Here is a 27,443-nt window from a genome sequence, read left to right as displayed (position 1 = left end):
TTAGGAGCCTGTTGCTAGTAGCAAGAGGAATCTGTCACAAGTGGAGAGAGACATACACACATACACACACACACACAGCTAAATGCATATCCATACATTAAATACATTTTTGTAATATCGTATTCTATTGTAACAATACAATGTATTGTGGACCCAGGACAATCTCAATGTATCTTTCCTGGTAAAATATTTTATAAATAAATAAAAAATATACACAGACACACACCATACTCCACAGGGTGTTGTATGCTTTCTTTGAAGAAACATTTCTGATTACAATTTGTAATCGGTGTCAGTGTCAGTAGAGCTGTAATCACAGTGTGATGAAACCTACAAAAGCATTTTCAGGCTTGGGATATGTGTCCTGATAGCATGGGTTTCAAGAGAAGGAGTGTGTCTTCTTTTCTTTTACCTAGAAAGCCCTGAATTCTACAGGAAGATGGTGAAACCGGTGGGTTGGCTGACTCCTCACACAGGACGTCATGTAAGCATTCTCCGGGGTGATGGTGTTCTTCTATTCTCCTGAAGCAGCCCCTACAAAATAACTTCCAGAGGGCCATTAGCTTGGGGTCGTGCTGCATTGTTATTCCTCATTACCTGTAAGGCAAAACATCACACTTTATCAGTAAATGATATAATTATTATACATATACATATATAAGTACAACTTCACAGATTACATATCCAGTTCAACCTCGGCAGTCTCTGCTGCAGTGTCTATTGTGCCTCTGACACCCTGAATCATCATCGAGGAGATCCCATGAAATGCAATTATGTATACAGTGCCAACTTATTCTGCAGCGCTGTACAATAGGAAACAAACATGTAATTTTAACAAAATATGTGAGAAACTGGAACATTAGGCGATGAGTGGGCTGCCCAAATGAGCTCACAATCCCCTAATACTCACTGTACTAACAAAGTAAGGAAAATGGAAATACACTATAAATTGAAAAAATGAATTATAAAGATCTTTAGGCGTTTTAACAATGTTATATACACTTTTCTGCTCCTCTCAGCTTCCAGGGAGACCCTCTGGGGTGGGGCCATGGGTTGCTAGAATTCCAGTTTTATGAGGGGCAATTAATGTATTCCAAAAGCTGGCTGAACAGGCACAATACACAATATTTACATACAGGCGTTTATGATCTAGTTGTAACCAGGTCAAATCATCTTAATAAATCCAGACAATGAATTTGTGACCAAACATGTATATATATTTTTACATAATGCTCCCACCCCTCCCCACCCCCCCCCCCCCCCCCCCCCCCCCCCAAAAAAACCCATACAAAATCACTTCAAAACTTTAAGCGAATTTCCCCTGATTGATAGTGACCACCAGTACATTGTAAGTGTGGTGCTTGTTTTAGGCCTAAGTACATCTACAAAGTTACATTTAAACAACAACAAAAACACTGGTTGCCTAAAGTTAAGAATATTAGCAAATGTATAATTATTTTTGTGCCATTTGGTAGGTTGAGAATTCTAATATTCAGAGAACAATACGAATGGTGACAGACTGGCCTGGGCTTGGCATGACAGACACTCCTTGTAAACTATCTGAACATGTGTGTAACCCTGGAAAGAAAACAGACATCTTTTTTTTTTTTTTTTAAATTCTTTATTTTTGCTGTGCTTATGTGTAGTACAGGCAGGTAAGAGGTGCCCCATGAGCAGTCCTCCAACAATTCCCACATACAGTATGCGGGGCACAAGATGGACAAGCACAATTTTATATTAATAGCAGGTATAAGCAATTGATTGTACATAGACAGAAAACGTGACACATACAAATATATAACATGAGACTAAATTTACGTTCCACAGACCTAGTTTGACTCAGCTCTGTAAGTATATGGCTTGTGTATAGTTTGCCACATATGCTAAGGCATTACTGCGATTAGATTAGTTGGTTGTATGCTAGCATAAGCGACAGGGTATCGCGTGAGGTAAGCTACCAACTTGGATATATGCTATAACACATCAACTTTATGCTTTATCTAGACATTTAGTAAGTGAAACAAGTTTAAGCTGAGCATAAGCCTAGTTATTAATAACATGAGTAACACAGGTCTGGGTTGTAGGTTAAGCTGAAACGGTAGTAACCGATCAGAAGTACTTATGCCACTGTTGCTAATGATCCCTGAGACCCTCCACGTCTTGCTAGCCAGCAGAGTGTATTAAGAAAGAAAATTAAAATTAAATTGCTAAACAAGGCTATGTTAAGCGGAGTTACTGCAAGTTAAGCATGAAGAGGTGCCCTCAGTCCCCACATAGAGATCACCCAGTCCTCTCCACCATCAGGATTCTGTCCCTGCATGAGGTTGCACACATCCAGACTGCCACTCCGGCTGTGTCCTGTCTTTGTGCGTCGTCTCGCTTCAGGGTCTCCAGCTCACGGCGGGTGCATAGGAGGTCATCCCGTTCCTTCATGTTTTTCACCCTGATTAGTAGTGAAAGTAGTGGCAGGGCCTCCAGCACTCTCTGTTGTGGGGCCTCGGTGTCGATTGGTAGCGCCCGGTTTGGGCCCTTAAAGCCGCAATTCTTCCAGTTGCCATATTTGCCCGCATCGGGCGCCAAGAGCCCCGAGAGAGGTCGCCATCTTCGCAGAGTGCTCGAGGTTTGGAGCAGTCTCCGCCGCTTCCTGCGAGGTGAGTATGTCCTCCGCCTAGTGCCGGTATGCTTAGGGCCCCAGGGTGGACCGAGATAACCCCCCCGGTCCAGTGGGGGGGGGGATTAGGGGCCAGGGCCCCCGAGGCTGTCTCCTTACTGCCCCCAGACAGGATAGCAGAATGGCGGCCGTCCACTCCACTCACCGCCCAGGTAGGCCGCAGTTGCTGGATGTCGTGCCACGGGGGAGCGGTATGTTGTTTCCAGGCTTTAAAGTCGTGCCAGTACCCCCAAGTTGGTGTGGGGCTCGCTCTGTGGCCTTGGGTGCCGGACTGAACCCGCCAAATGAGGCAAAAAGCTGGACCATAGCGGGAGCTGGTCTTACACGCGTCCAGCCGGCATGGCGGCCCGGCCCCGCCCCCCAAACAGACATCTTTATCACCAGTTTCGCCCTGAGATATATATAGAGATATAGATTGTGTATATATATATATACATACATACAAAGTCACAGGTGTCTCATTCCAGGATCCTATTTAGCCTTGACTTGCAGAGAGTCCCAGTAAGGAAGCATTGCCCAAGTAAGTGGATTAATCTCATAAGAGCAAGCATTAGTGGGTAGTGTAGGACCTGCCAAGAATGGGGTACTTTGATGCAGTTGGCAGGCTTATGCAATGTATGATCATATAATGTAACCAAACACCCATTATTTTTTACCTAGGTGAGGTGTTAAGTAGTTCTATTTAGGATTTGAAATCACTGTTTAGTTGATAAGAGAGTGCACTGGTTTGTGTATTTTTTACATTATAATATATATAAAGAATTACAGGTACAATGGGGAATAACTAAGAAGTTTCCAGATGGACTTTACACCCTGAAATCCTAAAACCCAGATGGCTTATAAAGGAGCATAGGAACAATACATTTGTTTGTGCACATACATTCCAAAAGCAACCCAGAGTCAGGGGTCTGGTCGGTAAGGGGTTCTGACCAGTGCAGCAACCTCTATGGGTTGGAACCCAGAATGCAAAGAAACCAACATACGCACAAATCACAAGAACAAGTATTGATATTTACAAGGAAGACTGTAAGATAAAATACAAAACACAGATAACAATGTAAGAAGGGCCTCTGTATCCAGGGAAGCAAGGGCTTCATGGACGCAGGGAGACAGGCAGCTAGCACGGGCACTCGGGATAGACAGGCAGGTAGCACGAGCACTCGGGATAGACAGGCAGGTAGCACGGGCACTCGGGATAGACAGGCAGCTAGCACGGGCACTCGGGATAGACAGGCAGCTAGCACGGGCACTCGGGATAGACAGGCAGCTAGCACGGGAACTCAGGATCGATAGACAGCTAGCACAGGAACTCAGGATAAAAGGACCAACAACAGTAAAGTGACACTGTAGGCACCCAGACCACTTCAGCTCATTGAAGTGATCTGGGTGCAATGCCTCATCACCCTTAACCCTGAACATGTAATTATTGCATAGCTTAGATGGGTATTTCCTAAATAAACCCCCCCCCCAGGGAGAAGAGCATACTGTCAATCTATTACCCCCCCCCCCCCCTTAGCCTTGGGGTCATTAAGGCTGGATAAGTCTCCATCTTCTCTTCTTTCCTTGTTCATCATTTGTTCCTTTATTTTAATATATATATATATATATATATATATATATATATATATATATATATATATATATATATATATATATATATATATATATATATATATATATATATATATATATTTGTGCTCGGAATTTAAATACGTAATGGATAGTAACTGTGAGCAAAGTTGGTTGTGGTGTGCCGAAACCAACGTACGAGTGGGCCTGTAAATAAAAGAGGGCCCACCAAGGAGAATGTAATTATAACAGGGTGTAGGTGGGTGGGGACAATCAGCTGAACGGCAGAGGTGAGTAGGGGCTGGGAGTTTAAGTAGGGGACTTACTCCTCCCACAAATTCAGGCCTCCACAAGTTTCAGGCCTTTTAACTTGTGCTCGGAATTTAAATACGTAATGGATAGTAACTGTGAGCAAAGTTGGTTGTGGTGTGCCGCAACCAACGTACGAGTGGGCCTGTAAATAAAAGAGGGCAAAAGATAAATTCGAGAAATACACACTTTATTGCATTTTTTACAAGACCAAGTTCCTGAAAGCTTGGCGAAGCTCTTTATCCAGCTGTGGAATATATGCAGTATATATGGAGGATTTCCACCGCCCCAGTCTCTTGATGATATGGACCGGTGTGTTAGTGCTAGAGGCTGCAGAGGCGGCTCCTATACGGAAGGAGTGCAGTCGGGTTGTGTCCGAGCTTAGATAACAGGGTTCTGATATGAACCATCAATTTTGCTGTGGTTAACGGGTGCCCTTGTAGTGTTAAGAGTGGAGAGTCAGGTAGGTGACCGTGCAGAGTTGACCGTAGGTGGTCTAGTACTTTTACCGGACACCAGGCATTATCAGTAGGGAAGAGAGGAATTATAGTAGGGTGTAGTGACCGGTTGGTTTTAGTTGTAGGGATCGAAAGTAGGTAGTGATCCTCTATTTTAGTGAGGTGTGATATTTTAAGGCTTAGCGTAATATCTCCTTGACAAATCACGGTGAACTCTCTAGGTCTGAGAAAACCGTAGAAAGCGAGATATATAGCAGATTTGATTACCGTATTTGTGCCGATGTCGAATGGGGCTGTGTCAAGGAGATTGCCAAGTGACCTGAAGATACGCCCATCTATAGGTAATCTAGTGGTAGTGAGTGGAGGTGAAACCTTAGATATACCTTTCAAAACCTTTTTTATGGGGTATGAAGATAGGAAAGGAGTGTTGTTAGGAAAATAGGTGAGGCTGTGGTGCTGGACCCCCGTGAGATAAAGTTTAATGGTGTTGTGAGATAGTTTAAAGTGTAGGTGGCAAAAATAGGCAAAAGCCACCATGGTTTGAATAGAGAAGTAAACCGAACTCTGCAGTGAATTTATTAAATATATTAAGTGCCCTATTGTAAGTGATAGCTGTGTTTGGTGATAATGCTTGGTGAGTGAGTGCTCTAGTGTGGTTCAAGAGTGTGCTTAATCCAGGATTAGTTCGTGGAACCGTGGTGTCCTGGATGGTTGTAGGTGAGCCGTTGGGAGTGCCTGAGAGAATGCCTGAAATTGAGAACGAGAAAGAGAGTCAGCGGCCGTGTTGTGAATACCCGGGATGTGAAAACAAACTAAGTGAAACTGGCCGGATGCTGCCAACCAGGTCAGCTTGTGAATCAGCCGCATGATGGTCAGGGAAGATGATCGCCCTTTGTTAACGATTTCGCAAGCTGCCGAGTTATCTGAGTAGCATTTGACTGCCTTGCCAGACCAGAGATGACCCCAGGTGTGTGCGGCCGCCACAATGGGATACATTTCAAATAGTGCTGAGGTCTCTCTGAATCCTGGCAAGGCATCCGTATCAGTGGGCCAATGGCCCCTGAACCAGTGGTTCCCGAAAATGGCTGCAAAACTGGTATTGGCTGCTGCGTCTGTGTGGATGATGGGTGAAGAGGTGGAGAGAGGGGGGATAAACATGGAGATTCCATTCCAGTCCTTCAAAAACTTCCCCCACATGGCTAAGTCAGCCTTGGCATGGGGGTCCAAAGAAACTGTGCCAGAGTCCGGAACTCCGTGCATCAGGCAAAGAAGTCTGGATATGAAAGATCTTCCCTGCGGAATGATGCGCATGGCGAAGTTCAGGGATCCGAGAAGGGACTGAAGTTCCTTCCTAGTGCAAACATCATTCCGCAGGAACAAGTCTATCTCCCCTCTCAAACGTGCCAGTTTGTCGTGAGGGAGGCTAGCTCTAAGTTTAACCGAGTCCAGTTCTATCCCCAGAAAGGTCAATTTAGTTGTAGGGCCTATAGTTTTTGCTGGGGACAAAGGGACTCCAAGTGTAGCAAATAGTGCCGTAGTGCTATTGATTGCTGTGGCTCTATAAGTAAAAAGTCGTCGAGGTAGTGGATAACGGAGTGACACCTGGTGATGTTCAGAAGCAGCCAGCGAAAATGTCGAACAGTTTGGGGCTGCTACGAGAACCGAAAGTGAGTCGTGTAGAGAAGTAGTATTTCCCACGCCATTTAATACCGTGTAAGTGCCACAGTGAGGGGTGCATGGGTAGTAATTTAAAAGCGTTTGTAATGTCTGTTTTGCTAAGCCAGGGTCGGTTACCAGATGATATGATGGACTGTATGGCGTCGTCGATGGTTACGTATTGAAGTGAAAATTCGTCTGCTGGAATGAGTGCGTTTATGCTAGGAACAAAAGAGGAGTGCGGTGCCGATAAATCAATAGTTAGATGTTTTTTATTAGAATATTTGTGAATAGCAATACCAATGGGGTTAGTGCGCCAGGAAGAGAATGGTGAAGAGGTGAAGGGGCCTATCATGAACCCGTTGGTGATCTCCGAGGCAATGAGGGTGTCTGTGGAGACTGGGTCTAAACGTGCTGACTGGAGATTAGGGCATTCTAGTGTACCTGGGGGAATGGCTACTATGCCCGTGAGAAAACCTTTAGTGAACCCTGTGGTGAGATAATCCACCAGGTGCCTGCTAGGGTGAGACCTTAGATAAAAAAACAGGTTGTCGATGTTTATGTCGGATAGTCATTTGTTTGGTGACAACCTGGCTGGGCACATGGTCTTTGTATGTGCCCTGAAACATATGGAGCAGATGTGCAATAATCTACAGGCGCTGAAACTGCAGGAGCCTGCGTTGAAGTTATTGCACACCTGCGCCTTCCCTAGAAAGGAGATGGGCCTACCTAGCTTATCCCGAAGACCACCCGAGGACTTGTTGTAGGGGGTGAAAGTGGAGTGAGGTGTGAAAGTAGAGTGAGAGGTGGGGGTGGAGGTGGTGGGATCTGCTTCGACTGGACATAAGTCCGCCATGTGGGATGCTTCAGATGGGTCGCCGCCTTCGCTGACACTGACTTGTGGTAGTCATAGAAAGAGGAGCCCCCGTACTTGATGCCTAGATCCACCACCTTGTGCAGATAAAGGTCTAATTATTCTCTCCAGTGGGGGTACACCGTGCAAATAACGTCTCGATATATCCCGAAGGCTATCACAAACTGGGGTATAGACAATTTTTTATTAAGCCTGGGATCCCTTGTCTTGAGCACCACAGAAATGTCACCATAGTTGAAAGCCTTGTTCTCAAGAACATCCTGAGAGGCTATGAGCAGAGACACCAGACACACATCCTTCCCGTCTAGGATATCTTTCTTGATAGAGTCAGGGACGGAGTGTGCTGGTGACTCAAATGGTGTAATGGCTGTGCCTGGTGCTGGAGTGGGGGGTATGGGAGGGCATGTTGGTATGTCGGGTACAGCCGTGATAGGGACTGGGACTACCGTGAAAGGGGCTGGGACTACCGTGGTAGTACCTGGGGAGGAGATGGCGCTCTCCACCTTAGAAAGCCTGTTATTGAGGGTCTGAAGATTGGCCAAGATCTCTGCCAGGGTATCCTGGTTGGCCGTGCTGTAGCTTGGTGGTTGTCCTTGAGAGCTAGTGCCTGGCCTAGGCTCGGGGGCTTGGTGGGTCAGTAGCCTATAAAGTTCAGCCTTTCTGGCTGTGGCCGGAAAGGGGATTCCCCTGAGCCTAAGATCAGCCGTAATTTTGGGAATAGTCCATGCTCTCAAGGACGTGGGGGTTGAAAGGGTGAGTGAATCGCCTGGAGACTCGGGTCTGGTTGGCGTGAACGGTATATCTTCTGTCAGTTCTTCAGTTGGCATTGGTTCTTGGGACATTCTAAAAAGGAATTATTATGTGAAGATATATTAGTAAGGGAGTAAGGGAGTTGGGGGTGTGTGGGGGGTGGAGTAAAAGGAAGAACTGGACTGTAATGCTAGATGACGAAGCGAAGAGTTTAACTGTTGAATGTTTGGGTAGGTGAGGCCCTGCTAATGCCAAGTGGCGGTGAGAGGCTCTACCTATGATTTGGCTTATGACGTAGTTGCCACAGACGTGGTGGCGGGATGTTGGCCTCTTGGTGACAGTAAAAAGAGATCAAAACGTGTATACATCATTCTGTCTTCCTCACTCTGTGTTTTTTTAGGATTTCTAAATGCTAGCTTTTTGTTTTTTACTATTTTGGCCACATGTACGGAGTTCCGCAGTGGTTTCTTGAATTTTTTGCTTTTACTGACAAGCCTAATGCAATTTTCTGTTGCCTTCAGCAGTGCAACTTTTAAATAATCCAATTTCTCTTGGACTCCATTTAAAAGGGACACTCCAGGCACCAAGACCACTTGTGTCCATTGGAGTGGTCTGGGTGCCAACTCCCACCATCATTAACCCTGCAAGTGTAATTATTGCAGCTTGTACTTCCAGGTTTTTAGAACATGAAAAGTGCTTTAAACAACGCAGGACATCCTCACGTTATGCATGAGGACCTCCAGCATAACCAAAAACCCCATATGAAAGCATTGAATAATGCTTTGCTATGGGTAGGTTTAATGACTGAGTGGTTGACTTGTTCAAGAGGGTATGTTTTATTTTACCGATATTGCAAGCTTATACTTTCCACCCCTGACATTCTAGACACAATGAAGGGAAATATTTATTTATTTATTTATAAAATATTTTACCAGGAAAGATACATTGAGATTTCTCTTGTTTTCAAGTATGTCCTGGGTCCACAAAACATTGCATTGATACATTATGGTACAATAAAATACAAAAACAATACACAATATACAATATACACAAAATTTAACATAGAATATATAGGAAATATATAATCAACCATGACACGTGCATTCTGTTTTGAGGTATGTAGAGAGGGATCTCTTAAAGGACTTTAGGCTTGGGGAAGATTTTAAAGTGTACGGGAGGTCGTTCCACAATTGCAGCGTTCTGCAGGAAAAGGAGGATCGGGCTGCTTTCTTTTTGTATTGAGGTAGACTACATAAAGTGCTAGTACTGGATCGGAGGTTATAGGAGGTGGGAACAGTTGAGGAGAGCATTTTGCTCAGGTAGGGCGGGAGTTTCCCAGAAAAACTTATAAACACAAGGATAGAAAGATGAAGGGTGCATCTGGATTCCAGCGACAGCCAGTTTAGTTCTTTTAGCATGTCAAAATGGTGGGACCTGTAATTACATTGTAGCACAAATCGGCAGAACGAGTTATACAATGTGTTGAGTTTATTAATGTGGGATTGCTGTGCAGATGTATATATTACATCCCCATAATCAATGATTGGCATCAGCATTTGCTGTACAATCTTTTCCTTTACTGTAGGACTTAGGCAGGATTTGTTTCTGTACAGGGCACTTAGTTTTGGATAAAGTGTAGATGCAAGCTTTTCTATGTGCAGGCCAAAAGATAGATTGGGGTCTAACATCATACCCAAGTGTTTGAAAGAGTGTACCATTTGAATTTGTTTTGATGGATAGGTGGGAATTGTGTAATTTGTGTAATTTAGGTACTGTTCCAAAGTTCATTGTGACAGTTTTGTCAGTGTTCAGGAAGAGTTTGTTTTTGCGATCCACTTTTCTACCTCTATAAACTGGTCTTAGAGCACATCCTCAAGCAGAGGTAGATTGGATTTGCTCGCATAGATTACTGTGTCGTCTGCGAACATGTGGACATTTGAGGATTTGCAGACATTAGGCAGATCATTTATAAATAATGTAAATAAATGGGGGCCGAGACTGGAACCTTTGGGAACACCACACGTGACTGGGAGAGGGAGGGAGTCGCGGTGCAATGGACACATATTGTGAGTGGTCCGATCCATACGATCGAAACCAGGTTAGCGAACAATCATTAATACCTGAGTTTTTGAGTTTGTGCAGTAGAATGTCGTGGTCTACTGTGTCAAAGGCCTTTGCAAAATCAAGGAAAATAGCTCCAGTTAGGTCTCCTTGTTCCATGGCAGTTTGGATGTCATTGCAAACTTTTAATAGGGCAGTTGTAGTGGAGTGATTCTGGCGAAAGCCCGATTGATCAGGGGTCAGATAGTCTGATTGTTTGTAATACTCACATTGTTGCGTATGGACACATTTTTCTAAGATTTTTGACAATACCGGGAGCAATGATATTGGGCGATAGTTAGAAAGCAAAGTAGTGTCACCACTTTTATGGATAGGCACTACTCTCACAGTCTTCCAAAGTTTGGGTAAGTATCCAGACTCCAAGGATTCGTTAATTAGGGTTGCGACGGGTTTAGCAATTGCCGGCGCACTGAGCTTCAACAGCATTGCTGGGATTTGATCAGGTCCGGACTGGTTTTTCATTTTTAGATTATTATGGTGTTTTTTTAATGACACTAATCGGTACAGGTCTAAAAATGAACTTGTCTATATTAGGCCTTTGCAAATTTAGTGGGGCCTGATCTACATTTGTAGTTCCAGGATGCGTGTCATTAATTAGTTTGGCAATCAGGGCAGTGGAGCAACCGACAAAATAATTGTTAAAAGGCATTTAATAATTGTTAATGGCATTTAATATCTTCCCAGATAAACGATAAAACACACTGGCCGCTATAATTCCCGACAAATGGGCGCAAATTAAATAGATAAAAGTAGTTGATAAGGGGGTTAATGACAATTTTCCTGCTGGCAGCACCAGCAGCCACGTGTCTACTAAACAGTGGACACTCAGTTTATTTATTCCTAACCATAGCCATGTGGCAGTGAAAGCGGTCAACAGTAAACTGTTCACTACCACTGACCAACGTTTGGTAGTATTTGTGGTGTTGGTAACATTGATGGTGGGTGAGCTACTTGTGTCAGTAGTAACATGTGCTGATTCACAACCGTCTCTATTGGACGAGGTGATTCTATAACAGATACAGATGGACTTGAGATGTTGAAGAAGATGCTGGAGGCGAATACACACTAGAAGTCAAAGAAAATACTGGGCGGCTGCCTATCCTCTCCAGAATATAAATGTAAACTCACGTGACAGAGGAATGCAGTCACAAGAATCGAAATCCAAACCACCAATGCATATCTACCAATACGACTCCTGCTTTCTGACGGTGTTCGGTCTGTAAAATAAAAATAACAGTTTGATTGGCCTCAAATCATATACATAGTTATAAAACTCAGTGTTTTCAACAGATTAACCCCTTAACGACAACCCTCCATCCAATCAGGAGAGGCAGAAACCACCAACTAACCAACACAAGCTTGCCTCCTCTCTTTACTAGCTCCTCCCCCTTGGAATGTCCAATCAATCAGGAGATGCAGAACACACCCACTAAGATCTTTGTAGGATTATAAATAGAGCTTTTCAGTCTCCATAGGGGAGTTGTTGGGGAGAGACTGACCGGGATTGAAGCCCAGAATGAGTTTAATTCTGACACTATTTAATGATTATCCCCAGTTCCTGTAATATGGAGAGAGCAATAACATCTATAATTATATGATATGTGGCAGGGACACTTATACAGCAGATTATTGTGGTAGTTTAAAAATAGACCATTTACATAAACTGAGGCGCAAGATGTCAAAGCTGCTGGCACACCAATACAGTTGTTTTTAAAATCAGAGAGAACATAACTTTTCAAACCATGCACAACAGCATCAAAAAATAAAATAAGGGGGGCGGGGCCTGGCAGCCAAGATGGCTAGACGTGGTCTCTGATAGCTCCAGCACCAGCAGCTACAAAACCACTAATATTGACCAAAATACAGAAGCCAGCAGCATAAGGTGCTGGGAATATGCCACAGAACCTCGCAAGGAACAGAACGATGCCTGTCCTGCGTCGAACCACATCAAGTGAGGCTGAACTGGCCATGCGGCCTAAACCGGAGCGGAGCCTAAAGCCTAGGAGAGGCGGCCGATCTCCTGGCGTGGGACCCGCATGCAAACGGGAAACACACTCTGCCCTGCTACCCCCCCCTTTGGACCGGCGGGGGTTATCCCGGTCCTCGCTGGGGTCGATTATCCCCACTCAAGCAACGAAGCCTGCGACCAAGCAAAAGGGCCTGGGCCCGACCAAGATGGCGGCACAGACGCGGCCCACGGCTGCACGACATCTCATCACACCCCCCAAGCATACCTTAGAGTTCTTCGATCGACTCGGCATAAGCCTCTGGTCAGAACTCAAGGCCAAAGGCCTGGCCTTTCAAACAGCGGTGAAACGAGCAGCGGCATGGATACGCCCTTCAACACGGCGCCAATTATGCTGGCTCTCGCCCAAGGCCTCCAGGGCGACCTCCCGACAGAGGCGATCCTGCAGACCCAGATGGTGGAAAACTCGGCTATACCCCCCGTGCTCCAATACTCACCAACGCTCTCACACACATCAAGGGGAGACCGCCCAACTCGTTTACCGCCCGACGACAATCATCACCATCGTCCCTCAAGCGGACCTCACCATCATCCAAGCACACGGTCAGGAAGGTCTGAACAGCCGGCGCGGCGAACGATCCACGCGGGCCTCAGGAGAGACCCGGATCCACAGAATGGGCATTGGTTAGCCATTAAACGCTCTAAAGACTGGGACCAGGGGAACCTCACCTGCACACCAGGGACAGCTCTCTGTGCTCAGATACAAACCCTCAGCTGACGTACCATTGCTGACCGGCTGCCTCCCTTTAACCACCGTGGCACCTCATCGGGACGCCTGTAACTTCTACCCATGCAGATGTCATGCCTAGCCCTGGACTACCGAGGACACTCTCCTCTGCAGATAAGCAAAGCTTACAAGAACTCTGTTATCAGCCTAAAATGTAAAGTTCTAATTTGTCTAAGCCTTGACCCTCACTTCACAACGCTCCTTATCAAGCATTTCATCTAGTAACAGCTTATATGTTATTAACGATTTTTTATTAACCTTTCTGTTACGACTTCACACTTTACTTACTTAATACGTGTTTATGATAATGCACAGTCTACTGTTAACCCCTTAATAGACCGTTAAACATTTCAGTAGGATTGCTTACAGTTGCTTCACTCATATCTGAACCTATACCCAAGAAGCTATATAGGCATGTCTCGAGTAGAGGGTCTCACACGACTACTATCGTGCAAAAGCCTGTAATTTTATAATTTTACAATCCACCACTAAGCATGTTTTAACCCTTAAAGAGCATCCGATTTGTTTTAGCCTGTCAGACTCAAAATAAACGGACAAAGCAGATTATTAATCCTACACTTAACTGTTTCTATGTCTGAATACTCCAGCATATTATACCATTTTAAGCAAAGTTTCCTAGCCTGTTATAATTCCTATCAACAAAAATGTGCAAATGTCAAATGTCACGAACATGTTTGCATGAACCTGCCTGTGCCTGCTGTCGTGGCTACATGGGCCTGCCTGTAAAATGTTTTTGCACCAAAAATAAAGAATTAAAAAATAAATAAATAAATAAATAAATAAATAAAAACACACCAGCTTTAAGTTGCTTAGTATATAAGTCCCTAATTTGATGTGGCGGACCTGATCTCATGCCCTAAAGTTGCCCGAACCTATATTTAGTTGTACCGAACAGACAATCTCAGCGCTTTTCAGAAATGTTGTGCTCTCAGACACAGGCTATTCGGGGATATAAGAATTGTGGGATTCCTGTAATGTTTTATGATATTTTTTGGCTGTTTTATTATATTTTCTGTTTTTCCTGTAACTCAGAGATAATTATTATTATTATTATTATTGCCATTTATATAGCGCCAACAGATTCCGTAGCGCTTTACAATATTTTGAGAGGGGGGATGTAACAATAAATAAGACAATTACAAGAAAACTTACAGGAATAATAGGTTGAAGAGGACCCTGCTCAAATGAGCTTACAGTCTATAGGAGGTGGGGTATTAGAAACATTAGGATAGGAAATATCAAGTAGGCGTGAAGCAGAGCTGGAGGAGAGAGCAAAGCACTATCCCATAGGAGAGCAAGAGACAGGTATGTAAGGGAGAGATTACTCTGGGAGGCCATACGCTTTCCTGAAGAGATGGGTTTTAAGGCCCTTCTTAAATGATTGAAGACTAGGGGAGAGTCTGATGGCAGTAGGCAAGTTATTCCATAGGAGAGGAGCCGCCCGTGAGAGGTCCTGCAAGCGCGAGTTGGCCGTACGGGTGCGAGCAGCGGTCAGGAGGTGGTCGCGGGCAGAGCGGAGGGTACGAGGAGGGGCATACCTCTGGATCAGTGAAGAGATATAAGAGGGGCTGGAATTGTTCAGTGCTTTAAATGTATGGGTAAGCATTTTGAATTGACTCCTATAGGATACAGGGAGCCAATGTAAGGACTGGCAGAGGGGCGAGGTGTGAGAGGACCGACTGGATAGGAAAATCAGTCTAGCTGCAGCATTCATTACAGACTGTAGCGGGGCAGTACGGCTTTTGGGGAGACCAATCAGGAGAGGGTTACAGTAATCCATGCGGGAAATTACTAGAGCATGGACAAGCTCCTTGGTAGCATCTTGCGTAAGAAAGGGGCGGATGCGGGCTATGTTTTTGAGTTGGAACCTACAGGACTTGGCAACAAACTGGATGTGAGACTCAAAGGTGAGACCAGAGTCAAGTATGACGCCAAGACAGCGCGCTTGTAGGGTGAATTACTCCTCTAATCATCAGTTACTGCCGATCCTGTGTTATTTGTGCCAAGGACAGCTCAGGCAGAAGAGGAGGAGAATCCTAAGCACCTAGCTAACTCTCAATATCCCTTTCAAGAATCCAGGTGACAAAGAGCTGCTGGGTCAAATATGCACTAGTTATAATAGACATTTTGTCAGGATGGCCAGAAGCCTAGCCGGTCATCAATGTGACAACCAAGACCATATACCCAATAGTGCATTGTGAAAGTTGCAGAGATCACTCAGTGGATTCATTGTTCCAGATTCAAGACTCTCTCTCTCTGCAACATGAGAAGTAACATTTGTTGATTTTGACACACTTTTGACTCTAAAGAAAAAATGACTTGTTAAAAAAAAAAAAAAAAAAAAACGATACCAACAAGTAGGTGTTTGATGGCCATAATAATGCCTGACCACCTGCCATCGATGGAAAGCCGAGGACCTCAAAAGGAGACCTCGTGAAGCTAAAGAGATCCAAACGCCAAGCTTCCTCAGGATTATTTGCCCATCCTGAGTTTGTGGTGATATTAATATTGACTAAATGATCCGAGTCCACCTACGCTGATGTAGCGTGGGACAGGTTTAATACTACAATGCATAAGCAAATGTGCCCTAGCCAAGGTTATTATGTCCATACACATAATACATGACAAGGTACTCTTGACACACCACATTCATGCTTCAGAACATAAAGAGGAGCACCCCTCTAAAGGGAAAGTTTGACATATATATATTGATGCCATAGGTGTGCCAAGGGGGGTACCAGATGATTTTGCAGTAAAAGGAAAGTTTGAGTCCATTTTCCCAACCGTCACTGCTAATAATAATAATATTCTGATTCGCATTTATTATATCTATTGCAACCAATAACGTTTACCTGTCACCATGACTTGTTGTGCCTATACTCCAGATAACACAGGTCCATATGGTAATGTAAGCTTGTCTATTTATGATGTCCCTCTGAAGAACTAAGAAGACTTTAAGAACCGTTACTTCATAGGGTTTTGTGCCTTTGGGCTAACCTGTCTTCTGGAACTAACCAATAAAGTTTATCTTTTAGAATTTAACATTTCATAGGGGGGACTGATGTAGAATTATTAAAAATCTTTATTGAACTTGTATTGAATTATTGTACTAACTCCATTTTAACCTTACACTGTGACAGACCCTCCATTTTGTCCTCATTACCTGACAGATCCTCCATCTTAAACTACATTACATGACAGAATTTCCCAGCAACATTTAATACAATGAACAGAGACTGTATTTTCTATAAAGACATAGCTGACTCCGGAATTATTGAATCTCCTGTAACATGCAACAAAGTATAACCAAGGCCAGAGCCAAGGCCATGAGAACACTGTACTAATGAAATGTTCTATTCATAAAAGAACCTTGCACCTGACCACAAGATTGACATCACTGACTGTGTAAAATGACGCTCAAGCCCCCCTTTCCACCGAGTAAACCTCATGCTGGGAAAGATGGCGCCTGAGCCTTCTGTCCACACCCGTGTCCAGAACAATACCACCTCCCGGTGGGAGGACACCTAGCTAGTCACTCAAATCCCTGAGCCAATTAATAATATTGATGGGTGGACACGGATATAGTCACATAACATTTAATCCAATTAATGATGTTTATTTGTTATTATCTGATATTCAATGATGATGTCATTTTGCCTTTAAAAGGGTCTGCATAACCGTTTTCTAACCAGATGCCATTAAATTTTCTGAAGTGCTTTTAACCTGAACTCCATGTGTCAGTGTGAACTTACTTCTGCGTATACGCAATTTAATCATCTCAGATTTGGACAGGAACAGATAGACATTTAAACATATTTGTTTATTTCTAAATTAATCTACATCAGACTTATGTGGATATCACTGACTTGAAGGGAGAGTGAGAGAGGAGGATCAGTATTAGGAGGAGGAAAGACAAGGAGTTCAGTTTTAGAGAGGTTAAGTTTGAGAAAGCGTGACGACATCCAGTCAGAGATGGAAGAGAGGCAAGCAGTGACACGTTGCAGGACGGCCGGGGAGAGGTCCGGTGAGGAGAGGTATATCTGAGTGTCATCAGCGTACAGGTGGTAGTTGAATCCAAAAGAGGCAATACGTTTTCCAAGAGAGGCAGTATAAAGAGAAAATAGAAGGGGACCAAGGACAGAGCCTTGGGGAACTCCAACCGAGACAGGGCGAGGGGAGGAGGTATCCTTGGAAAAGGAGACACTAAATGAGCGTTTGGAGAGATAGGAGGAAAACCAAGAGAGGACAGAGTCACAGAGACCGAGTGATTGAAGAGTTTGAAGGAGGAGAGCATGATCAACTGTGTCAAAGGCAGCAGAGAGGTCAAGGAGAATTAATATGGAGTAGTGACCTTTGGATTTAGCGGAGATTAGGTCATTAGTCACTTTGATAAGAGCGGTCTCAGTAGAGTGGAGAGGGCGGAAGCCAGACTGAAGAGGGTCAAGGAGAGAGTTGGAATTAAGGAAGTGAGACACACGGGTAAAGACAAGAGCTTTGATGAGTAAGGGAGCAGGGATATGGGACGATAGTTAGAGGGGGAGGACGGGTCAAGAGATGGTTTTTTCAGGATAGGTATTACAATGGCATGTTTAAGGTCAGCAGGAACAGTGCCAGAAGAGAGAGAGCAGTTAAAGATGTGTGTTAGGATAGGCACAAGACAAGGGGAGAGAGATCTGATGAGGTGAGATGGGACAGGATCAAGTGGGCAAGTGGTGGGGCGAGAGGAATGGAGAAGTGCAGCCACCTCTTGTTCAGTAGCTGGGGAGAAAGTCTGAAGGGTAGGGAAAGCATGATTTATGTGTGGTTGAGAAAGAGAACGGCAAGGAGGGGAGAATTGTTTCCTTAGCTCAGTGATGGCGAACCTATGGCACGCGTGCCACAGGTGGCACGCCGGGCCCTCTCTGTGGGCACGCGGCCATAGGGTTGCCATCACTGCAGAGTAGGCGCCTGCCTGCCCGAAACTGCAGGCGCCTACTCTGCTTCCGTGTCGGCAGGACCGGAAGCAGGGGGGGAGGGATCGAGGAAGCAGCTCTCCTGTCCTCCCTCGAGCTGTGTGGAGCGTTGCCGCGCGTTACCATGGCAACGCTCCACACAGCATCGCGCGGGAGGACAGGAGAGCTGCAGGACCTGTCCTGTCCTGCATAACACCACCGGACCACCAGGGATGGCTGTGTTCCCCCCCTCCCCTTCACCAAAGGTAACAAGAAGGGAAGGGGGGATACTGATTTAATTACCTACCCCCCTTACCTACAGCACCCCCTACTCCCCTTACCAACAGACCCCTACCATAGCACCCCTACCCCCAGCACCCCTACTCCCACTACCCCCAGCACCCCTACTTCCACTACCCACAGCACCCATACCCCCCTTACCCACAGCATCCCTACTCCCAGCACCCCTACTCCCAGCACCCCTACTCCCAGCACCCCTACTCCCAGCACCCCTACTCCCACTACCCACAGCACCCCTACCCCAGCACCCCTACTCCCACTACCCACAGCACCCATACCCCCCTTACCCAGAGCATCCCTACCCCCAGCACCCCTACTCCCACTACCCCCAGCACCCCTACCCCCTTACCCCCAGCACCCCTACTTCCACTACCCACAGCACCCATACCCCCCTTACCCACAGCATCCCTACCCCCAGCACCCCTACTTCCACTACCCACAGCACCCCTACTCTCAGCACCCCTACTCCCAGCACCCCTACCCCAGCACCCCTACTCCCAGCACCCCTACTCCCACTACCCACAGCACCCATACCCCCCTTACCCACAGCATTCCTACCCCCAGCACCCCTACTCCCACTACCCACAGCACCCCTACTCCCCCTACACACAGCACCCCTACCCCCTTACCCACAGCACCCCTACCCACAGCACCCCTACCCCCTTACCCACAGCACCCCTACCCCCTTACCCCCAGCACCCCTACTTCCACTACCCACAGCACCCATACCCCCCTTACCCACAGCATCCCTACCCCCAGCACCCCTACTTCCCCTACTCTCAGCACCCCTACTCTCAGCACCCCTACCCCAGCACCCCTACTCCCACTACCCCCAGCACCCCTACTCCCACTACCCCCAGCACCCCTACTCCCACTACCCACAGCACCCATACCCCCCTTACCCACAGCATCCCTACCCCCAGCACCCCTACTCCCACTACCCACAGCACCCCTACTCCCACTACCCACAGCACCCCTACCTCCCTTACCCCCAGCACCCCTACTCCCCCTACACACAGCACCCCTACCCCCCTTACCCCCAGCACCCCTACCCCCTTACCCACAGCACCACTACCCCCAGCACCCCTACCCCACTTACCCCCAGCACCCCTACCCCACTTACCCACAGCACCCCTACCCCCCCTACCCCCCCACCCCTACACACAGCACCCCTACCCCCCCACCCCTACACACAGCACCCCCACCCCCTACACACAGCACCCCTACCCACAAACACAGCACCCTTTCCTCCCCCCACACACAGCACCCTTTCCTCCCCCCACACACAGCACCCTTTCCTCCCCCCACACACAGCACCCTTTCCTCCCCCCACACACAGCACCCTTTCCTCCCCCCACACACAGCACCCTTTCCTCCCCCCACACACAGCACCCTTTCCTCCCCCCACACACAGCACCCTTTCCTCCCCCCACACACAGCACCCTTTCCTCCCCCCACACACAGCACCCTTTCCTCCCCCCACACACAGCACCCTTTCCTCCCCCCACACACAGCACCCTTTCCTCCCCCCACACACAGCACCCTTTCCTCCCCCCACACACAGCACCCTTTCCTCCCCCCACACACAGCACCCTTTCCTCCCCCCACACACAGCACCCTTTCCTCCCCCCACACACAGCACCCTTTCCTCCCCCCACACACAGCACCCTTTCCTCCCCCCACACACAGCACCCTTTCCTCCCCCCACACACAGCACCCTTTCCTCCCCCCACACACAGCACCCTTTCCTCCCCCCACACACAGCACCCTTTCCTCCCCCCACACACAGCACCCCTCCCCCCACACACACACAGCACCCCACCCCCCCCCCCCACACACAGCACCCCCACCCCCCCCCCACACACACAGCACCCCACCCCCCCCCCACACACAGCACCCCACCCCCCCCCCACACACAACATTACACACAGACACATATACTGCATTGAGGGGTGCAGTGTATGTGTGTGTTCAGCAGTCTTTATGTATTCAGCAGTGTGTGTGTGTGTGTGTGTGTATTCAGCAGACTGCGTGCGTGTATTCAGCAGACTGCGTACTCAGCAGTGTGCGTGTATTTAGCGGACTGTGTGTGTATTTAGCAGTCTGTCTATGTCTCGGTGTGTGAATGTGTTCAGCAGTCTGTGTGTATGTATTGCATTTGTTGGAGATACTAATATAAGCTTAATTTATATCATTATTTAAAATTTGTATAATTTAACTCTATGTTGTGTTCTTCTTTTAAAACAAAAGTTGTTAACTGTACGAGTAGTTTTTTCTAAACGTAAACCTCAGTATTCAGGTTTAATTGTCGTGTTGGCACTTTGAGGGAAAAAAAGTTGGCATGTATTGCAGTTTGGGCACTCGGGCTCAAAAAGGTTCGCCATCACTGCCTTAGCTGTTCAATCTTGTCAGTAAAGTAATATGCAAAGCTATCAGCTGTAAGGTTAGTTTGGGGGGTGGCCACAGCAGGGCAGAGAAGGGAATTAAAAGTGTCAAAGAGACGTCTGGGATTGCGGGAGCATGAACTAATGAGAGAGGAAAAGTAGGACTGTTTGGCGAGGGCAAGGGCTGCGCTGTATGAAAGCAAAATGAATCTATAATGAAGATAGTCTGCCTGGGTGCGGGACTTCCTCCAGGAGCGTTCAGCACAGCGTGAGCAACTCTGCAGATAGCGTGTTGATTTATTATGCCAAGGCTGGAGTCGTGTTCTCCTCGAGGTGCATGTTTGGAGTGGGGCTGCAGTGTTCAAGGCAGATGTGAGGGTAGTGTTATATTGAGTTGTTACAATTCCCAGCACCCTTTAGAAAGGCAGCCGGTTCATGCCGAAACGTTTGGGGGGGGTTTTGGTGACTCGTGTTTCCCTCCTGAGGCTGGTTGGAAATTTTTTGATATTGTATTTTTGCATTATTGTATTTGCCCTTGCTTCTGTCATTGTGTTTACTTATTTTTTAGATTTTTTTCAATTCTAGTACTTTTTTGTACTGTGTTTGTGGCATCTGAGCGTTGTTTGGATATGTTGAGCGCTCAGATCCAAGCCATCTGGGGATGGGTTGAATGTGGGGGTTCTGTTTAGTATAACAGGAATATGTATTTTTATGCGAATGTGATGTATATTTTGGGAGTTATGAATGTTGTGTAAAAACTGTATTTTCCCTACCTATGATAATTGTATTTTCCTGTGTGTACAGATAATTAGTTTACAGGTAGAGGGGAGGGCTATGTGTGGGATGTAACTATTGTGTGATTGGTTAATGTATGTTACTGTGTGTGTCCCTCCCCTTCATGGGGGAGGGACACACACCTAATAAAAAGGGCTGCAAGCTAGCAGCCAGGGAGTTCTATTTTTACCCTCAACTTGAGTCCTGTCTCTTATTGGGGGAATCTGCTACAAGGGATTGCTATGCTAGGCATATTCCCTTGCTATAATCACTGAGCTCTTGTAAGAGCTTGTTCCTGCTTCGTTCTGAAGGGAGATAGCTGCAGCCTGCGGTGCTTATGGTGTCTGGTGGAGTGCTTGGAGTCCTCTGGAAGCGCTAGGAGCATCCTTTAACGGAGGTACCCAGTTGGGGTGCCAGGCGATCCGTTACAGATGGGTTCCAAGATTATGCTTGAGCATACTTTGACGATATTGCATAAACAGCAACACCTGGCAAGAACACTTAGCTCACGAAGGGGGCGGTAATAGACCTCATTAGGGAAGCAGGTTTGACACTTAAGCCCAGTAAGTGCCACATAGGGATGGCCAAGGTACAGTACCTCGGTCACCAAGTAGGGAGAGGGCAGCAGAAGCCTTGACAATTGACGCTGTAGTGCAGTGGCCTACGCCCCGTACTAAGACCCAGGTTCTGGCTTTCTTAGGGACAGCGGGGTACTACCGAAATTTTTTACCCAACTACAGTGCCCTAGCCAAACCTCTCTCACTGACCTGACCATTAAGAACATTCCTAGGCAGGTAGTTTGGGCAGCAGAGTGTGAGCAGTCATTTAGGAGACTAGAAGAGGATTTAGTAAATGCACCTGTACTGGCTGCTCCTGATCCAACTAAACGTTTTCTTGTTTACACAGATGCTTCTATGTTTGGATTGGGAGCAGTATGGGCCCTCAAGAAGCTGCAACCGTACCTCTACAGGTAACCCTTCTCATTGCTCACAGATCACAACCAGTTAGTGTGGCTAAACTGGGTGGCGGGAGACAATGCTAGGCTACTTCGCCGGAGTTTAGCGCTGCAGACATGTGATTTTACAATCCACTACCGCCCGGGAAACAGAATGGCAATGCTGACTGGTTATCCAGACAAACTGAACTAGAGAAGTTATCTGTGAGCACCCTGGACATCCCCAAGCCGTTGGGATTAGACTGTGTATACTGGCTTGTGGTTACGGGGGAGCTGTGTGGCGGACCTCTTATGATTTTCTGAGGTTGCCCGAGCCTATATTTAGTTCTACCGAACAGACCCGTACCCCTGTTCAGGAGCCGAACAGAACTTATGTGGTCCCCATCTTTATTGACTTAGAACAACGATCACCCCTGGCTGTTAACCGCAATTAAAGGATTAACTCTAGTGCTTTCCCTGGGTGGCCGCCACAAATCCAAACGCACGTGGTTCAGTGCATTTTGACTCCCGAACGCAGGCAGTGGTAATTGGTCGGCGAGTGCGTGGAACTCATTTCGGATCCACATTCTCGCAAACCCCGGTTAAGATGGTACTGCTGCCTGTATACTTTCCTGACCAACTAGACGAACCTCGTTCGGGAGATAGTTTCTACAGACTGGGAGGAGCATTCGCCACCTGAGAGCCTGGGGGAACTTTGGCGTTGTTCGTACAGGAACTCCCAAACGAAGACCGGCTGCTGCCCTGGATTCTCTGGAACTCTTTTGGGGCATCACATCATGGCTGGCCGGTCAAACCTTCTCCCGAAGAGCTATCCTATTCCACCGAACCAGAGCGCTTTTCTGATATGTTGAGCGCTCAGTCACAGGCTATTCAGGGATATAAGAATTGTGTGGTTCCTGTAATGTTTTATTATGTTTTTGTGGTGTTTTGTAATATTTTCTGTTTTCCCTGTAACAGAGATAATTAAGTTAAGTTATCAGAATTCCTAGCCCCAAAGATTCTTGGGAAACCCTGTATACTTGCTATAGAGACCCCATACTATGGGGCTGTAAATAAAAAGCTGTGTGTGGCCAATAAAAATCAATCAGTTGCCTCCCAGAGCTGTGTGCCATTCAGTTACTGGGGGAATGGGTTATAATCACTGACCAGCATTTTCTTTCAGCTCCAGAGGATTCCAGCTGAGATTTTGCGTTTTAGGATTGCAGCTCAGCTACATTTGATAACCTTAATAATGGCAATTATGTCTGTATATATTGATAGAATTAGAGGCCAATGTACCTTCAATAAGTAATGTGATGTTCTGTGTCCAAGCATAGCTTGCATTGTATCCCTGACATCGATAAAGTCCTGAATCCATTTCAGTCACATCTTTCAGACTGAGGTTCACGCTGCCGCCGGACCAGTCAAAGACCATCTCTGTGCGATTCTGGAAAGGAATCACTGGATCTTCATTAGCGGGTTTCCCTTTTTCGAATCTGTGAACCAGTAGATTATTTTCTGCTTTTTCTTCCATTTTTACCCATGAGAGATGCCATGAGTCTTCTGTCCCAGATTTAATATTACATTTACACGGAAGGACAATAGTTTCATGTGGAGCACCTTTCACTTCCAGTGTTTTACCTATAAAAGAAAAAGAAATATCTCAGAGATTAATAAAACAATTAATGAGATTAGTCTCAGCATGGTTTGAATCTGACCCTTTAATAAACACTGAGTGACTTTATATTAAACACGTTATTTATCAGCGGCTGGTATAATATACACAGCTTAGTGGAGGGGGAAAGGTTAATTCTATGAAACGGATTGGTCTCTGAAAGGGCCGCACTCGCTGAGAGCATCAATCACACGGGCCGCACTCGCTGTGGGTTCAGCTTACCTTCAATATATAATCTGATATTCTGTGTCCATGAACCATTTTCATTGTATCCCTGACATCGATAAATTCCTGAATCCATTTCAGTCACATCTTTCAGAGTGAGGTTCACCCAGCCGCCCAACAGGTCGAGATCAGACTCTGTGCGATCCTTGAACTGAGACTCCTGCTGTTCATTAGCGGCTTTCCATTTTTCGAACCCGTAAACCAGTAGATTTTTATCTTTTTCTCCCATTTTCACCCATGAGACATGAACTCCAAACTTGATGGGAAATTTACAGGGAAGGTGAACGGTTTTATGTGGAGCAGCTATAACGTTCCATGTTTTATCTGTTAAAGAGACAGAATTATCCCAGAGATTAATAAAACAATGAATGAGAGGAGTCTCAGCCAGGTCTGGATCTGACCCTTTAATAAACACTGAGTGACTTTATATTAACCGTTCTTTATCAGTGGTATAATGTATACAGCTTAGTGGAGGGGAAAGTGTTAATTCTATGAAACCGATTGGTCTCTGACAGGTCATTAATAAAAGTCAGCATTTCTCTGCTGCAGCATGTGCAGCAGTCACTGAGAATGTCAGTCGCATCCGTTTTGCCTAGGGCGCCAGCCTGTTGAGGGGGGCCACCAGAATGTTTCTTGGTGGGCTGCCCCTGTCTTGGCCCAGAGTGCTGGACGAGCAACCCCCAGCGCCAGGCCAATCCTCCAGGTGCCCGAAGGTGGGGGCGCCAAAAAGAGTCCTGTCACAGGGGGGCCAAGGAGGTGGTCATCTGTGCTTTAATCCAGGGCTCGACAAATCCAAGGTGCCAGGTCGCCATGGCAACCAGGAAATTAGTCCTGGCACCTGGGATTTGTGAGCCTGTTTAGCCCCCCGAAGTGACCAGCTGCCTGAGAGCAGAGGCGGGCAGTTGGATTACGGAGGCCTGAGGCAGGCTGCTGACTGAGGGAGGCGGTCGGTCGGCTCATTGAGACGCAAGGAAGAGAGACCAGCTCATGGAAAGCTGTGAGAGGGAGGCGGGCAGGCCGGCTCATTTATTGCTGATGGAGGGGGGCGGCCAGCCCATGGAGAGCTGAGGGAGGGCTGACTGAGGGGGTGGCCGGGTAATAGAGAGCAGAGGTAGGCGAGCGGACAGAGGAGAGAGAGAGAGAGAGAGAGAGAGAGACAGAGACAGAGACAGAGACTGACTCTGCATGCCAGCCTTCATTAACAACATGACTCCAGTACCCTTTAGTTGGCACCTTTGCATGTTGAAGGTGTGTAAACACATCAAAGGGACTCTAAAAAGTGTCACAGACAGTGAGGGTGTAAAGGTGTTTAAGATCACATCCTTCTTCAAATGCAATACGGCAGCTATAGTATATTTACTTACCTGCCAATGCAATCTTAAATACGTTGGGGAAACTTTCCACCCTTTTAAACAACGGATGAAGGAACACATCAGGTCCCCCAAAAACCCAGTGAACAACCCCATCTCGATATCTTAGGGAATGTCATGCAGGGGCCTCTAAGGGTTTACGTTTCTGTGGCTTGGAGTTGGTAAAGAGAAACCAGTGGCGAGGTGATTACGACAAGTATCTAAGGCAACGTGAATGTTTTTGGATATATAGACTCAAAACAGTGAGCCCACACGGACTCAAAGGATTCTCCTTTTCTCCCTTTCTTTAAGCAATCTATTAAAAAAATGTTTTATTTTTTTATCACTATTCCTTAAAACCCAATCTACAACCTTTTTCGATTTATATCCTTTAAAATTACTTAACTTTTGAAACTATTCTAATATTGATGATAATCTATTTGAACCTATTTAAACCTATTTGAAATGGTAACTAGGAAACATTTTTCTAGGAGTTCCTAAATGATCTGGCAGTATACACACACACACACACACACACACACCTTTTTGTGAGTTATGCATATTTAACCGGATTTGTTTCACTTTGAAGCACATTAATGTCCATAAACTGTTTAATTTAACTATCCATAACATAATATGTTGGAACATTACATATGGGCTTTGTTCCTTTTTATTTTTTTTTAAATATGTTTTATTAATTATTTTTTCCGTTTTTTACTAATCCCATTTTCAATCTCTTTAATGGTTTAATATCATGGCAATTTTTTCAAAAAGGATATAGATAACCATCAATTAAGATGCTCCAATTTACACTTATGCCTATTTATTTTCACTTTAAACACTTTTACACTCAGATTCTGCCATTTTCGAACGGTTGTTTAACTAAAATGGTGAGTTTACATATGGACTTCAACTGGTTTCAACAGCCTCCTATAATCTTTCTCTACCTTGAGGGGTTAACCTGCACTAATTGGTTAACAGCTAAACAGCATTTCAGCACTTGATTGGCCATGCTTGGTTGCATGCACGAGGTAGCGTGTGTGTGTGTATGGATTCATGCATTAGGCAGCATGTATGGATGGATGCATACATTAGGCACCGTTTGTGTATGCATGCATTAGGCACTGTGTGTGTGTGTGTGTGTGTGTGTGTGTGTGTGTGTATGCATTAGGGGCAGCGTGTGTGTGTGTGTGTGTGTGTGTATGCATTAGGCAGCGTGTGTGTGTGAATGGATGCATGCATTAGGCAGCATATGTGTGTGTGTGTATGCATGCAATTAGGCAGCATATGTGTGTGTGTGTGTGTGTGTGTGGATGCATGCATTAGGCAGCATGTGTGTATGGATGCATGCATCAGGAAGCAGGCAGCATGTGTGGGTTTGTGGATGCATGCATTAGGCAGCGTGTGTGTGCGTGTGTGTGTGTGTGTGGATCAGGGTCGGATTAACATAGGGTGTTAACATAGCTGCAGCTCCAGGCCCATTGATTTTTTTTTAAACACACTACTCTTAGGGTTTCCACCTGGCTGGTATTTTATTTGCACAGCGAGTATTTCAGGCTGCCTAACCGGTGCCGATATTGCAGTCAAATGCTGGTATTTTTCTCAGTATAAACAGAGATTACGATGCAATACCAGCACTGTCCAATAGGGGTCACTGTGTGTGGAGACAGGCAGGGATAGGAAGTTCCA

General features: G+C 46.1%; 2 protein-coding genes across 2 annotated transcripts in view; one reads left to right on the top strand and one right to left on the bottom strand.

The window, feature by feature from the left end:
- The window catches only part of LOC134573755 (zinc finger protein 850-like), a 788,930-nt gene that overhangs the window by 205,162 nt on the left and 556,325 nt on the right, over positions 1–27,443 (top strand). The gene's annotated exons all lie outside the window — the stretch shown is intronic.
- Positions 190–24,639, bottom strand: LOC134601743 (uncharacterized). The gene is made up of 4 exons (XM_063446247.1): positions 24,403–24,639; positions 23,805–24,146; positions 11,537–11,625; positions 190–597 (listed from the first exon to the last, which is right to left on the bottom strand). Exons 1-4 carry the CDS (start codon positions 24,632–24,634, stop codon positions 535–537), a joined length of 726 nt encoding a protein of 241 aa, XP_063302317.1. The 5' UTR covers positions 24,635–24,639; the 3' UTR covers positions 190–534.

Source organism: Pelobates fuscus, chromosome 1, assembly GCF_036172605.1.
Source record: "Pelobates fuscus isolate aPelFus1 chromosome 1, aPelFus1.pri, whole genome shotgun sequence".
In the NCBI taxonomy this organism is placed as follows: domain Eukaryota; kingdom Metazoa; phylum Chordata; class Amphibia; order Anura; family Pelobatidae; genus Pelobates; species Pelobates fuscus.
Note: the sequence above shows the minus strand (reverse complement) of the source record. Positions and strands in the feature narration are given on the sequence as shown.